The 16,028-nt window shown below is 42.2% G+C and overlaps 1 protein-coding gene across 4 annotated transcripts in view; it reads right to left on the reverse strand.

Moving 5' to 3' along the window:
- The window catches only part of phldb2b (pleckstrin homology-like domain, family B, member 2b), a 43,287-nt gene that overhangs the window by 14,301 nt on the left and 12,958 nt on the right, over positions 1 to 16,028 (reverse strand). For 3 of the 4 annotated variants that reach the window (XM_084340356.1, XM_084340357.1, XM_084340355.1), the window contains exons 6-9: positions 8,872 to 8,991; positions 5,633 to 5,817; positions 4,011 to 5,246; positions 374 to 754 (exon numbers count right to left, since the gene is read on the reverse strand). In XM_084340356.1, the coding sequence (XP_084196482.1) occupies positions 374 to 754; positions 4,011 to 5,246; positions 5,633 to 5,817; positions 8,872 to 8,991 (1,922 nt within the window). Of the gene's footprint in view, positions 1 to 373; positions 755 to 4,010; positions 5,247 to 5,632; positions 5,818 to 8,871; positions 8,992 to 14,123; positions 14,393 to 16,028 lie in introns of those variants that run through there. The other variant, XM_084340358.1, reaches the window with a different exon arrangement.

Raw genomic sequence — 16,028 nt, forward strand, 5'->3', positions numbered from 1 at the left:
AAGGTGCTACTACATGAGTCTTGTACTCTTTTCATTCAGGAGATGTGTATGATGCACATTTGAAAGAGGTTTACTGTGCAGGATTTTCCTACAAAACAAACGTATAGACTCATACATGAATCATCACTTATTACCCAACAGAAGTCTATGACAGAGCCTGTATCTGTAGAGACTTTGCGTTTGGACTGTATTTATTATTTTAATAAAGTATTTTGCTGTGTTTAGGACTTTTCTGGACATCTGACATTCTGGAGAGATATGTAATTGTTGAGTCTCATTCCAAGGTTACCAAAAAAGTGATACTGAGTCGGTACCCTGTTACATGCTTGACAACAACTAAAGATGTGACATTAGTAAGAGCACTCTTTTGTACCTCATTGGTCCTCTGTGTGCGTGGAGAAGGTGAGGGGGCGAAGCTTCGCAGACTGACAGCGGGTGATTCTGCCCTGTTGTCTCGGTGGCCGCTGCTACGCCTCCGTCGTACCTGTAGATCATCATCGTAGTAACCGTTCTCTGATCCGGGGGAGACCATGTGACCATTCCCCATTGTTCCATTGATGGCCGAAGAGTCCGAAAAGACAGATGGTGTGTCATCATCGTCGTCGTCATTTAGTTGAAGCTTCTCGAGCTCCTGGTTGATCTTTTGGAGATCGGCCACAGCTGAAGTGGGACTCGTGGCCGTGCCATCTCCATCTCTGTCAGCCCGGCCAAGCTCTGAGCACAAGGACAGGATGGTCTCCAGCCGCTGTCGCTCCTGTGGTAAGCACAAATGCATAGGAACACACACATACATGTATGAGTTATAGCATGTAGAGGTGGCATTCTTTATGTTGTTTTCTTGAGTAGGTTATTTAAAAAGAGCAGTAATTTAGGTTGTGTAGTTATCTTTGTGAGCAGGTTGTGATTTTACTTCAAAAAGGGGTAAACCTAGTGACTCTGACTAACAAACACAAAAGTCCCCACTATTTTAGTCTAGACTCAGTCAATCCACTGCCTCTTTGACACAAGTGTCAGGGTGCTACACAAATACAGTACAACCCTAAGTTTTTTAATAAAACCCTGACATTTCTATTAAGCCCTACAGTGGTGCTGGATATGTTTACTGAATATATAACAACATTACAAGGTGATATAATATTAAACAGACCACAAACAGATCATTCACACTACCTATTCAAAACCAGTAAATACATTTTTTACACTTATTCTATCATTTTATGTCTTCATATAGATCCATGTGTTTTTTTTCCAGTTGGTTAAAATAATTGCACAAATCAAATGTTGTGTTATGTTCCATACTAGAAAGAAATGAACACAACAGCTCAGCTAGAATAATTTCTTTCCATCATAAAATCAAGTTTCCAATGCTCAGGTTACCTGAGGAAGCATTGCAGAAGTCAATCCCTCGAGTTAAAATGTCCTTGTTCTAAAATACTCTCTGTACCATCCTCGCTTGTAGGGAATTAACATGCTCCAGGTTAGATACCATTTGAGTGATCTAAAAAGAACATTTCTTCTCACTAAAAGTCCCTGGAGCAAGAGTTCCCCTTTCCACAGTTCTGCCTGCCTGACCACAGCTATATGGAGAGCTACGGAGGCTACATGGAGTCAAAATACCCTCTCATAGATTCAGCAGTAACTTCTCTGGAGTGAGAGGTATGTAAGCTGCACAGCAAGCCTGTGTAAGTAATATTAGAGAGGGAGAGGACGGACAGAGGTGTGTATGTGTTTGTGTGTGTGAGAGAGAAAGAGAGGCAGTAAGCTAATGAGATGGTGGACAGCTGTCAAATATGATCGGAAGTGTGCACGAGAACAGGCCATGACTTCAAACACAGGAATGTGTCTGTGTGTACTGCCATGCGGAAACAAGACACTTTCCAGGGAATAGTGCTCCAGGAAGGAATCTGAACCAGGTGAAGTTTGGACTATGAAAGTCTCGAGACAGTAATCTGCCTGTTTAAAAAGGCTGAAGAGAGGCATCCTATTTAGGAAAAGTCTCAGAGCATGACACATACAATATTTTGCCTATTATTTAATCCATTATTTCAGAAATCAAATATAATGCAGGATCATCTAGGTGTGGGGAATTCTCTCAGAAATTAAATATATAAAAAAGCAATTTATTTAAATAAATATATAAATAATTAATCCCTATGCAAAGTGTCTATCAGTGGAATGATCTTTTGTATGTGTGTGAATGTGAACACAAACAAATATACATGCCCGATCTATAGTGTGTAATTTGAAACAGGGGCTGAGGCAAATCAAGCCTGTGTCAGTTTGTCACCTTGTTCTATTCTAATAGACACAAGCCTCTGTGGAGCCCTTATAGTAATCAGCTGTCAACTAGAGAGAGACAGATAGAGAGAGAGAGACAGGGAAAGGGAGACAAAGACACATCGAAGAAGAAAAGTGGGAGAGACAGAGAGAAAAACCAGGAAAAGACAAAACAGTGGAAGAGAGTGTGAGGAAATAGAAGAAAGGAAACTAGAAGGGTAATAAGAGCTGGTACTTTGGCCTGACACATTGTGAAGAAAAAGAAAATCAATTAAATTAAAGTAGTCTGACCTCTCTATCTCTATAACTATGATTTCTCAGTCTCTTATAAGTAGCAACCATTACAGCTGCAGATTCCAAATTATTATTCCAAAGACTTATAATAACCAACACTTAACCAAACCCCACCAAATGCATCTAAGATGTAAATCCTAAAGTAAAGATGTAATGGGTAATCTCTGTTATTGTTGTATCTCTCTTCTTTTTGTTGCTGGAAACATCCCCAAATAGCTGTTTATGCACACAACCAAACAGCAATTTGGCATGATGAGACTACATGTTTCCTGTACTACCACTAGAGGGCAGACAAGGTTAAGACAAGGCTTTACAGAGCTTGTGCCATGGATTTAGGAGATACTGCTAGTGACTAACTTGTGAAGTCCAGCTAAAAGTAGTCCGTTGTTTTGTTATGTATTATCCAGAACAACACAAAACAATTACTTTGACAATTAATTATAGATGCTTAAATCAATGTTTGATTGACCAAAAAAACAAAAAACAAATAAAACTTGTTGCAAATCAAACCACATTAAATGCAACACTGCTTGGGTTAAATCAATGTTCCATGTTGAGTAAAAAGATTGGCTCTGTGATCAAAGCAGGAGAGGCAGGTCCACAATATTCCACTTTGAAAATGTAACTGCAATCCAAAATATGTGGAGGCTAGCTGAAAGCCACAGTGAAGCTTGGGAAACAGTTTGGTTTGTACATCATCCAGAAAACTATTTCTCACAGTTACACCACCAGTTCACTTGGTGAACATGGCTGCGTGACAAAGAGAAAAATAAAGAGAGAAGGATTGTGGGATTATGAGTCCAGTCGTCATTATATGTTGAGCATCTGTGTGTTTATCCACCTGCTACACTATGAGTCTGCTCTCTAATCTTCTTGGTTTCTGTAACCAACATCTGACTGATGTGTTCTGTGGCTCCTCAGCGGCCCGTACCGCACTGGGCGGACCTCCAGATGACTGACATAAACATACAGCACACTTACACAAACACACACTATCCAAGCGCGGGGTTAAGAATAGTCCTGTTAGTACGGGCTAACTGCCAGAGCCATCTGTTTAATGGTGAACCTCACTTTCACTGAGTGAGTGTGAGGAATTCCTTAACTCATTCCATTTCTTGTATGTACTTATGTAATTGCTTGTCTATGCAAAACAAAAGCAATCTTCAACTGCAAATAAAAACTAATATCCCTGTCTGCTTTCAGTAATCTGAACAGCGACCAAAAGTTAACCTGTCAATAGTCTATCTGCATATTTAACTAATTTACACATAACACCACGGGATACAGTCAGTATCACAGGTTATATTTACACATGTATACAGTGTCATTTGATATAAATGACAATATGTTGCTATAATCTAAACAAGCTGATGCTGAGGACATGCAAGATAACTGATGTCCTCTGTTTAACCCCCATGTGCAAACACACTAAAACTCACCAGTCTCTCCACCTCCTGCTCACGGAGTCTCTCCTCTTTTTGGCGGTGGTGGTAGTCAGTCAGCTCCTCCTTCCCACTCAGTGAGCTGATACTCCCCCTTCTTTCCCTGAAACCCCCCGGTGGGGTAACTCCTGCTTTTCCAAATGACTGCCTCCTCTCGCCCAGTCCCATCCCAGGTTCCAGCCCGGCCTTCCCAAATGAAGACCTCCTTTCTCCAAGTCCGAGCCCTGGGGCAGCGGTGAGTTCTAGGCCGACCCCTCGCCTCTCCTTCTCCCCTAAATACAGCTCCATTCCAGAGGAAACTCCACGGCTGGCCAGCCGTTCCATTTCTGGGGGGCTGGAACTCGTTGAGCTGATGGAGCCCATGGAGCTAGTGGAGGTCAGGCTGAGTTTTTTGGCCACACGGGGTGAAGAGGAGCCTCCTGCCCTGGATGGGATGGTCACATCAGGTGGGGCGGTTGTGGTAGAGATAGGAGGGGTGGTGGGGGGCAAGTTCTTAGGGGTGGAGAGGGAGATAGACAGAATACCTTCTCCCTGGGTTGTGGCCTGGATTTGATTCCTGTTGGAGGAGAGCTGGCTGGAGTTACTGGAGTTGTGGTTGAGGTCAGGGCTGGCATTCTGGCTGTTGTAATGATCTTTGCTATATTTGTAACCCCCAGCAATGTCAGACCGCCGCGGGGGCAGCGTAGACAAAGTCATGATTCCGTTGTTGTTGTCACGGGGAGATGGAGAAGGGCAGAGGCGTGGCAGCGAGCGGCTGTGGCCTCCTCCCGTCATCCCGCTCAGCGAGCCTGCTGAGTATTTCCTGGTTCGACTGCTGGGCAATGGCTCTTGATTGCCAAAGCTACGACGGCCTAGACGGGGGCTTGATGGCATGCTGGCCGCACCTCCACCTGAGGGAGTGCGGGATGAGGAGGAGGAGGGAGGAGGAAGAGAGAGGAGGTAGCTACTGCTACCATCAACGGAAACAGAGGAGCCTCCACCATTCCACGTGGACAGTAAAGAAGAGGAGCCCGGGTTGTGCATCCGTCGGCTATCACTAAAGTTGTCCTGGTTGCGACCTGTGGAGGTGCGGGAGGACATAGAAGAGGAAGGGTCGGATCGTCGTCCAGGGGAAAGAGGGGGAGCAGATTTCAAAGACATGGGCGGACGATCTGTGCCATAGAAACGCCGTGCCTGTTCCTGGTAGGCTGACGAGGATATGGCAGGACTTGTGATAGGCGTGGTTGGTGGGGACTGAGAATGGACAAAAAAATATTACAACTTCAAATACTTAAAAGTCTTATCTTATCATCATACCTAATGCAATACAAAATATGACAGAGGTAGATACAGAGAGAAATATATGGAGAAAATAATGAGCCTAGTGAGGCTTTAGCACATAAGCACTCCTCCGATCCTGTTGTGACAGAAACAAGGGTATTGAGTAAATCTTATGTTGCCAGTTGAACACTGCAGTAGCCCAAGATAATGGATAAACCCTGGTTAGCTATGGTTGGTCTTGTGGATAATAAGTAAACTCTGATTAGCTCTGTTGAGCCCAGGACAAACATTCTAGCTAACAATACAGACTCTGCAAGCCTTGTTAGAGCAGTGTAATAAATCTTAAAATGATAGCTGACCTGTGTCACACTGAAGTAGGAGGGGTTGGCATTCCCGTTGGCTCTCAGGCTGTTCTCCAGGGCAATCTTCTTGCGCTGCAGGGTGTCCATCAGGTCCCGGAGCTCAGAGGCTGATCGCATACCCCGAGCACTGCTGGTGCCGCCCACCACTGCATGGCTATAGTCACTACTAAACTTCAGGTAGTCTGGAGATGGGAAAGAGAAAAAATGGAGCAGAAATAAAATAGATAATTTTGGAAAGTTTAGACACACGAACACAGGTGAACATTAAGAGAAACAGCGAAATATACAGTATATATGGGGAAACGAAGAGGGATATGGAGTAGGGTGAACGATATGCCAACAATCATATTACGATTAATCTGACGGATATTGTGAAGGTGAAATGAGTCACGATTTTAGTGTATACAATAATTTTGCATTATTTAGGTTTATATAAAAAATATTGTGTGATTCTTTTTGTTGGGGTATTACACACACGTTTCCTTATGTCTAGAACATTTGATCTGTAGGCCGGGGGTCTATGTAGCACCACAATGCTTTTTTTATAATGATGTATTGTGACAATTTGTCCTTTATCAAAAAACTGCAGCTCCTGTGATTTGGATATTACACTTGGCCATATTGCATAATTGCTAAGTCCTAATATGTAGGGAACTGTGTATAAAGAGAAAGAAAAATATGAGGGAAGCAGTATAACTGGGATAAGCGATGGCGGGGCATGACATTTTTTAAGTTCTGTTTGTAAAAAACAACAAAGATCAGTAACAGGAAAAGAAGGGAAATGATGCAAAAAACAGGGGCAAAGAGTCATAAATGGTGGCAGAGGAGAGAGAGAGAGAAGTTGTGTATGTACCTGAAGCTGCAGCTATTCATAGATTAGGTCCTTGGCAGGACAAACCCAGCCCAAGCAATCCACAACTGGCAGCAAATCACCAAGAATAGGCTTCAACTTACACACAAACACACACTGCTTGCAAATACACTCTTGCACAAAACCATCCATTAGATCCAAGACAAACATTTTAACTCCAATTCTAGCTCAGCTCCTCAGAGTAGGATTTGGGGAAATGAAAAAGACCACATGATATTCTGGAATACCCTCGAGAGGCCCCCCGCCCTCTCTAAAGCCTTTATTTAAAGCAGTTTCAGCAGTAAGGGGGTCTCTTTTCCAAACCTCAACTGAGTCAGGTTTGACTTCCTTCCTGCTAAATCTTACCAAAACAAATGACCCAAAACTATTTTTACTTAAATTTACTTAAATATTGCTGAGGTTGGCAGCACTATATTTGACAAATAGCACTGGTTCCAATTTGCTGTGCAGGATTCCCAAAAAAAAAACCCCTCCCTAAATGTTATCCTGTGTTCAAAAATACAGGTAACAACACTTAGGAGAAAGCAATGTGGGAGAAACATACCCATTTTTAATTCATCTGTGGCTTTATGTGGAAAAGAAGCTATTACAATGTTCCAGCTTAGACCACCCAGTGTTTAACTGTCAAACACACCCACACACACGCACAAAAGCTTTCCATATAACTGACAACTGTGGGCCCGCCTGAGAGAAGCACACACATGTGTACATGTGCCGAGAGTGTACATATGTGCTAAAGAATATAAGCATAAGTGAGAATAATCAGCTGCACATTATAAAAGAAAGTAGAGTAACTAACAGCGCACGTCATAGCTGAACAAAGCCTGTGTGAGTAAATGTCAAACCTTACATGGTGGAGAGAAATGGGGCAGAAAATTAAAGACATCATAAGATCCAGAAGCACTCACACAGACACACACATGCAGGGTGTTTGTGTCCATACATGGGCAGATTTATACCGGAGGCCTGGCGTGCTCTGACTATTCTCTTCTATGCCCAGCTCCTTTCACTTTGTGTGGGAGTCCTCACTTTAGGTGCGTGTTTCAGAGTGTGACTCTTGGCAATCGGGAGGATAACGGTAAAGATTTTGGCTGCCTGTTATGGAGAGTTTGCTGAGAGTGTGTGTTTGAATGTGAGTGCACGAGAGATGAAAGTAATTTCTACAAAAACATCAGAGAAGCTGGAAAAGAGAGGAGTGCATTCCTTATGTCTAGAAGTTTAAAGAGCAAGGATTCCACTCATTATGGTATTATGTTATGTTTTATGGCACACACACACACACACACACACACACACACACACACACACACACACACACACACACACACACACACACACACACACACACACACACACACACACACACACACACACACACACCTTGCTCAGAGCCCGATCAATCACAAAGAAGAGTCCAGCTGTATCACCAAGGCACCAGATGACAAAAACATTCCATTATGCTTCAAATTTAAGCTTTAGCATGTGTGTGACAGTGAGAACGTATGTTTAGGAAAGACATATGAGAGGCCTGAAAGAAATACCTGCCCCCAACCTCCACTTCAGTCTCTCTGACACACACTCAAGACTAACACCCAAATCTCACACACCTGTCTGGGTCATGTTATCTACCGGTAACTTTACCCTGAGATCCCCCATCAGGGGATAGGAACAAATATTTTCACCCGGACAGATGTTACATCAGGGGAATAGGCTGATGAAGAATTATAGAAGGGGAATAGGTGAAACGCTGAAAGAGCAGGGAGGGAGGTAGAAGAGGAGGTGGTGACGTGGCAGAACAAAGGCAGAGAGGAGGAACAAAGAAAAAAGGGCAGGGATCAAGTGCAGTTCAGGGGTCAGGAAAGGGGTTTACCACCAGACCTTGTGTGAGTGTGTGTGTGTGTGTGTGTGTCAGGGTTCCAACACCTTTTTCAAAGTCAAATTTAAGCATTTTCAGGGTGCATTTTCAAGCTTTTCGCCAACTTACATATGTGGTAAGTTACATATTTATATACACGTGTAACTAAATAAGATTACTTCACTTCATCATGTTAAATCCAATGTTATTGTGCCATAAACAACTGCATTTATGCTTTGTGAAAGCATTCTACAGAGGGCTGACAAATAAAAAACAAACAAAAAAAGGGGTTTCAGAATGTGTGACCAGTAAGTAGACTTGGCATCCTATACAACCTGCCTGAGCCAGTATAAATCCAATTTATTCTGAAAGTAATCTAGTTACAATTTCAAGCTGTTTCAAGCACACCATCCCCAAAATGTAAGCACTTTTCAAATGCTGAAAACACCAAATTAAAATTGAATTGTTTTCAAGGATTTCCAGCTCCCACACAACCCCCTTTGTGTGTACCTGTGTTGTAGGCCAAAGCGGACACGGGGCTCTTTTGAGGAAGCATGCTCTTCATTCTGCTGGCCTCCTCGGGATGGTTAAACCGGAAGAAATAGGACTTACCCAGACACAGGGAATAACCTGGGAAGAAAACACACATAAAATTAGAGATGAAACTGATATGTATAACAGCAGAGGGTAAGTAATCTACAGCTGGGTAGAGTATAGCATAAGGAGACTAGTATAGACTTACTCATGGATCAAAAAGTAATTGTAAGAAGTACTCCTTGGCATTTGTGTGAGTGCGGCACAAACATCAGAAAAACAGATCTTGCTGAGCAGAAAAACAACTAGTCCACGGTGGTATACATATTATGAATAGATCATACGCTATTGTGTGAAGAGGCAGCAAGTACAGCTTCATATTGGTATGAGCCTGGGATATTTATTCACAGCCAGACACACACTTGCACAAGCTCATGCACAGTCAGACCACAGTGTTTGCTCTGGCCATCAATTAGGCTGAGAGGGCCAGGTATTAAACAAGATGTCAGGGTCACAACCTCTGTAATACACACAGCCAGCCACAGCTGTCCAAATACCTCAGAAGGGAAGGGAGAGAGACAGCAGTGCCGCTGCTGACACACACGGGACATCTGATGCAGGACAAGAAATGAAAACACCACACTGATGCACATTTTGAGAACCGGATGGAAAACCAGGAGATCCCCACTCATTTTTCTGTCTTATTGATGTACCATATTTTTGCTCTCTCCTTCCCTTCGACCTCCATCGGGCAGAAGGTTCAGAGACACGTTACAGTAACCCACCCCCCCACAATGTTAGCATGTGTGTAAAAGGCTAAAAAAGCACCTCCTTAATAGCTCCATTACAGCTCCATCAGATTCCTTGGACCTGAAGTCAGAGACACACAACCACTGAGGCAAGAGGGGGGATAACGAGAGGGCGAATGGAAAAAGACTGAATGGAAAAATGTTTTTCTTTCTTTTCCCTTCTCTCTAATTCGCATCTCTCTTTCTGCCCTTTTCTTACTCAATCTTCACCTAAAGCCCAGTTTCACAAACATCTCCACTAAAAAGTCACTCTAATAGCCAAATTGGAGATTATGGTTGATCTTAGAGAGGTGTCATACCTGTCTAGACATTGCCTTAGAGTGCCTAGAGAGCAGAGTGTTTTTTTGCCTTCAAAGCTGTAATTTCTCAGCACAGGGGGGGACCAGAGTGAGGCTGTGAGGTGTAGTGAAAACCACACACATGAAAACAGTGTAAGAAATGTTTAGTCTACACAGCTGGACTTTGAACTTCTCAAATATATACTCATGTAAACACTATCTTGCAGGTTTGGGCGCAAACTGTGAAGCAGTGGCATCAAGACAGAGAGAGCAAAAGTTATGTGTAAAAGGAGAGAAATACACAAACACACAGACACACACGGGTCAAAATGAAGGCAAGCATGAGCAAGAGCTAATATTATGTGTTCCTCATTGCCAGACATGAGTAATGTTTGTGTGTTTGAATGTTTCTTCAAAAGGTTGTGCATACTGTATCTCTGTGTGGAGGGACATGTCTTGTAACAGTGTCTGTCTAATGACTCACAGTAACACTCAGTATTTAGCACAACAGCGAACACAAAGGCATGCACACACACACTTTGCAAGCAGCAGTCAGCTCTTGTAAAAATCTAATTTCCTACCCTCAATAGCCTCACCATGTGCCACCTTTAAAGTGGAGGGTAAAGTGTGTCGGCCTGATTTGTTCACAGCGCCCACCCCCTCCCTCTTTCTAATTTCCTCTCAGGGCTCCACATGCAGCTAACAAATAACTACGAGCTAATCCTCTCCTCCTTCCATCTTCACCGTAAACAAACACAAGCACAATGTGAGCATATGTGGCAGGGAAAGCCCTTTTCTACAGAAAGGATGCAAAAAAAGAAACAAAGATTGAGAAATGTCTGAAACAGTGTTTTAAGAGATAAAATCTGGTGATTCAACTTCCTCTGGCTCAGTTATTACAGTTCTAAAGAAAAGGACTAACCTTTTCCTGACCCTTTCTCCTTAAATCCATCTGTGATACAAATACAAAGGAACACACAGCATCCTCCACATCCCATCAGAAATGTCTAATCTTAACTGCTTGCACACAAACCAAATTTAAGTCTGCTGTCCTAAATACTTGCACACAAACACATGCCCACTCCCCACGCACCATCCACAACACAAAACATTTAATTTAATTCACGTGTTTACTTGTTTACCAGCAAATTGAGTTTGCCTCCCATGTCGAAGGTCTACCTCCTAACACACACACACACACACACACACACATATGGACAGACCCTCTACAACAGCAACAAAGCTGGAAATTAGTCTGTATATACATTTATAGGATAATTTAAAGTTTGCCATCTACAAAGTCAGACCTCAGAGCCTTTGAGGACACAGATGTAGGAGCCTGTATCACGTCTGGAGCCAATTTCTGTTCCCATGTAGATCTGAGCGAACCAAACTACACTCTTACCACAATGTTATGGAAGAGGAAACTCAAAACTGTTTCTTTATTTGGTTAGCATAAGTGGAGGAATTGCCAAATTGAGAGCGTTAGGTTAGAATGAAAAATAAACCAATTACAAGGATCCCGTGTCGATGAAACGCACTTATCTGCTAAGTAGTCAGGTTTTGACAAGTAATCACAATCTAAAACAGTCAGGAAAAAGATTCCCCATTTGTTTTTATCAAAATGTCTAATTATTTAACTGGTTGCCTTCAAATTGTTGCTTTGATCCCTTAAATATGCAAAGTACTAGTAGCTGAATTTACTCATTCATGAAAAGATGTATACACACACGTCCCAGTGGGAGTGTAAATTGGCCTCAAAAACCACAAATTACCCTCTCTGGGGCACAAGGGTCCAGCAGTCACATCATAAAAAAACAGACTGGTCTTTCTCAAGGGAGTCGGTGCAGATTGTTTCAGTCACTCACACACACTTTCTCTCTATATCATACACAGGAACAAATACACACACATTCAGATTAGAGATGCAGTGCTTCCTCTGTAGTAGTTTTGTAGCAGTGGTGGCAGGCCGTAATTTTGGTATTTGTTCCACGTCCATGTCTGCTGGTCTGGTTAAAGTGCTAACAGTGATTGCAACAATATTGTTTACATTTAGGTATCTGATCATGAATAAAAGATTAAAATATATAATTTCCCATTTTAGCTTGCTGTATCGGTCCACCACTCTTGAATGAATAGAGAAAACGGTGGGATGCACAATATGGATTTTTTTCCGCCGATACAGATAACAGATAATTACCTTCTTCGCATGGCTGATACCATTAAGATAACCATTAACTTCACATTTTTGTTCCTAACTTGTAGTTTTAGCACATACAAGGGTAAGAAAGTCTAAGATTTAGTGAGCAAAGACAGATAACGTTCCACAACTCAATGAAGATCTGTGTTGCGCTTGTTCTTGTTCTTCCTCTCTTCTGTGTTTATTCGGAAATCACATACCAACTAAAGGTAAAGGTGTATACCGCCACCTACTGTATCCAGGTGTGTAGATGCAGCACTTGTGGAACTTCTGTGTTGTGCTTGAAGCCAGTCGTTAGTTTATGTTAGCGGACTCCATTTCTAAAATAGCGTTAGCTACTGTTGCCGTCTGTTAGCAAAGCAGAGAGACGCACTCGAGAACTTGCATAAAGTCACATGACATCACTGTCGCAGAAATTCTGAAGAAATCGATAATCCATCAGCATTAAACAACTTCAACAAATCATCTAGAGGCTTGTACAGGCAACACAGACAAGGTCTCATAAAAAATTGCCAATAAAAAAGAGATTAACATATGTAAAACAAATTGTTACAGGGAGCCCCTTTGAGTCAATGAAAGCAATTTGGCTTTGTATTATTGTCTCCATTTATCAGCTCTGATTTCCCAATACAATAAATAACTTGGAAAACTCCTATAATTTATCAGCACAATATACATCACACTTCACTAATCAATATGCAAAATCTGTCTCCAGACCAGAAGCTCAGTCAGTAGATATCTTCTCTCTGCTCTACAAATAAAACCTCATTCACAAAGCATCATTACATCAACCCCCACTCCACTTCTCTCAAGTCAAGGTTTGCGAGCCTGGGGACAACAATGGGTTAAAACTATCAGCAAGCTCTAATCTAGCAGGAAGAAAGGAAAGAAAGCTTAAGACAAACACCATATAAACTTATAACAAAGGACATATGTCTTATTTCTCTGGTTTATAGTGTAAGATTTTTTTCTAAGCCCAAATGTGCTGGAGGCAGGCAGAAGGAAGGCTTGTGAACACAATAACATCCAGGACAATGAAGCAGGTTTTGTGTCCAGGTGTCAGGTATCCTGCCTGTCCTCATAGCCATGGGCTAGTTCTTTTTGTCTCATGCAATCGCACCAGTCTGTGAACTTGACAGCAAAATGTATGACCCTGAGGCATGCACACCAAGGTTATTTACATCTAAAAAGGTGCAGGCAATATGCTAAAACAAACAGGCTGTGCTGGAACGCCTTCACCATTTGGCTGCATGTAAGAATGTAACTTTCACCACCCAGTGGCTTGGACTGCATTGAGAGGAGGCACTGATTTCACATCTGCTATCCTGCTGACACTAAGTCATGTGGAGCTGTGCTTTAGTTTTCTACTATTTAAAAAAAAAAAAAAAAAAAAAAGCAAAGAGGATATGTCAGTTCAGTGATATCAGCCTAGTGCATTAGTATTCTTGACTGATCTATAGTGACAGATGGTACTTCATTATAATTCTGGTGGACCCCATTGCTGCCGATCAGAGGGGTTTGTGGTTTATTTAAAGGAAACACAATATCAGCTGATGATCATATGCTGTTTATGCAAAAGTAGCCCTATCTGCTCATTTAAATGTCAAATACGACAAAGCTTAAAATACCGGCAGGCAGATAGGTAGGCTATCGATTGATGGCGATAACTACCAAATTCAAGATTGGGAACATTGGCCAACCTGTTCAAACAGCATGTGTTCATAAAACACACAAGAGAGGTAAGGGACACCGGTTTAAAGGTGAATCGGCCATCACTAGCATCAGAGGGAAGAGGGACAGAAAGAAAGAGGGAGAGGAGGGAGCTTTCCAAACACACTCACATCACAGAGTTACAGACTGCCTGGGGAAGTTAAATGCAACGCTAATGTTACTTTGGTCAGAAGAGCTAGCTAAATAAAAAAAAAAAAAGCCGTTACAAACCTTTTGAGTCCCATTCAGTGAGCACTTATCACGACTTGTGTTGTCTTCTTCTTAACGTCTGACAAATTATCATGACAAGAACTCTGGCTAAAAAAGTCGCCTAAAACCAAAAATAAAAAAAGTACTTTTATTTATCTAGCTACACTTTTGCCAGTGTCTGTGTTGTTGTTTTCCTTCCTCCTCCTCACTGGGAAGCCTCCTCTCTCGTCTTCACTCCGTGTGGAAGAAAGTTGCCTGAATTACCATCCACAAGTCTGAGTGCCGGACTGTACCAACTGCCGATAAAAAGGGGTGAAAGGGGGCAACATTTACGACGGCGAACGCTTTTAAATACTGTCAGAAAACGTTAAGCCGCTACTTGCGGTTTATAATTTGACAAAAGTGATCAAAACAGACAAACACACGTGTAACTAGTTTAAAAAACGAATGTAAACCAACCGCGCTGAACTGCATCACCCCTATCTGCAGATGGTAGGTTCAAAGGCTATTAGACGGTGAGGTATTTGGTAGACGCCCCCTTAGCTTTTCTTTGTCTACCTACCTATTTTCCTTCTCCTTTCTTTGAAATGTTTTGGACCAGTTCAACCCCAAACCAGTAGGGATATAGGGGCTGACTCAAAAACCTTGTAAAACTGGTGATTTCATGATATAAAAAATGACAACCTAATTCATTTAGGAAGCATTTAATTTGACTTCTGAGACAAAACAACAATAGAAAAGGGGAGGGAAGGGGATTTGAGTTATGCCAGACAGACTGGCTTGCTAAAGACAACGTAGAAGACTTTGGGAAGGAAAGATATCTTTGTTAAGCGAATAAGAAAAAAAATCTGTGATACCCCCTCAGCTTTAATCAGGGACAGTCTGTCTGGCTGCTTCTTTCAGATGCTTTGTCAACTGCAGACATTTTCAACACAACATGAACCCTCTTACAGCTACTATGTGTTTTATCATGTTTGCTGATGTGTATGTGATAGAGAAAGAGAGAGGGAGAGTGGTTATAGTGGCTCTGTTTTGTTTGGCAGCAAGATTTGCATTTGCTTCAGACTGGTGTGAATGCTGGGACATGGGAGTTTTACATGCAGACTCCATTAAAATGGGAACTGAAGAGCAGAGTTAGATGTTTTCCCATTAATTGTTTTTGTAAGAAGAAGAACGAATGAGAAAGCCTGCAGTCCTTATACTGCTTGTTTGTCATTGCTCTTGTTGCCACACAATGATTTACACTGTCATCATCACTGTTATTACGCTGTATGAACATATTACTATTTAACAAGTGACTTCCATCTGTTCTGGTGAGCTAACAGTGACGCTGATGTGATTCCAGGTCAAGCTCAAAAGTCCCAAATACAGAACAGATCACTTCCTAAACATAGCTAATCATCTCCAGGCTGCCTTACAGTGTGTGTGTGTGTGTGTGTGTGTGTGTGTGTGTGTGTGTGTGTGGTTAGACTAACTCAACCCAGAGCATCCGAGGCCAGTGGATATTCTTGAAAGATGTTCACTCTCTCTCTCTTTCTCTCCATAATTTTCCAAACCATGCCCTTTTGACTTTTTTTAACCCCTTTTTGTCTTTCACTCCTTTTCTACAACCCCTGCTACTTCACAATGTCCCGGCCCCGTGTGTGGAGACACAAACAAACGTGGTCAATATTTGAATCAGCCAGGCACAGCAGGAAGATAAATAGGCCTGTCAATATTTAACTTAAAATGGCCAGGCCACACAGGGCTCAATGAAAGGGAGAAAAGCGTACACAGAGAAAGCTGGACCCACGGGGAAGGAAAAGCCACCGTAGCGCAAGTTGACGGGAAGAAAAAGGAAGGAACACCGAGTGGAAATTGTTACACAAGTCAAAAACAGAGAAACTGGGAGAGCTCTGCAACTGAAAAAAGGGAATTTGGGAGAAG

This window comes from Pagrus pagrus (genome assembly GCF_965226575.1).
Source record: "Pagrus pagrus genome assembly, chromosome: 20".
Classification (NCBI taxonomy): domain Eukaryota; kingdom Metazoa; phylum Chordata; class Actinopteri; order Spariformes; family Sparidae; genus Pagrus; species Pagrus pagrus.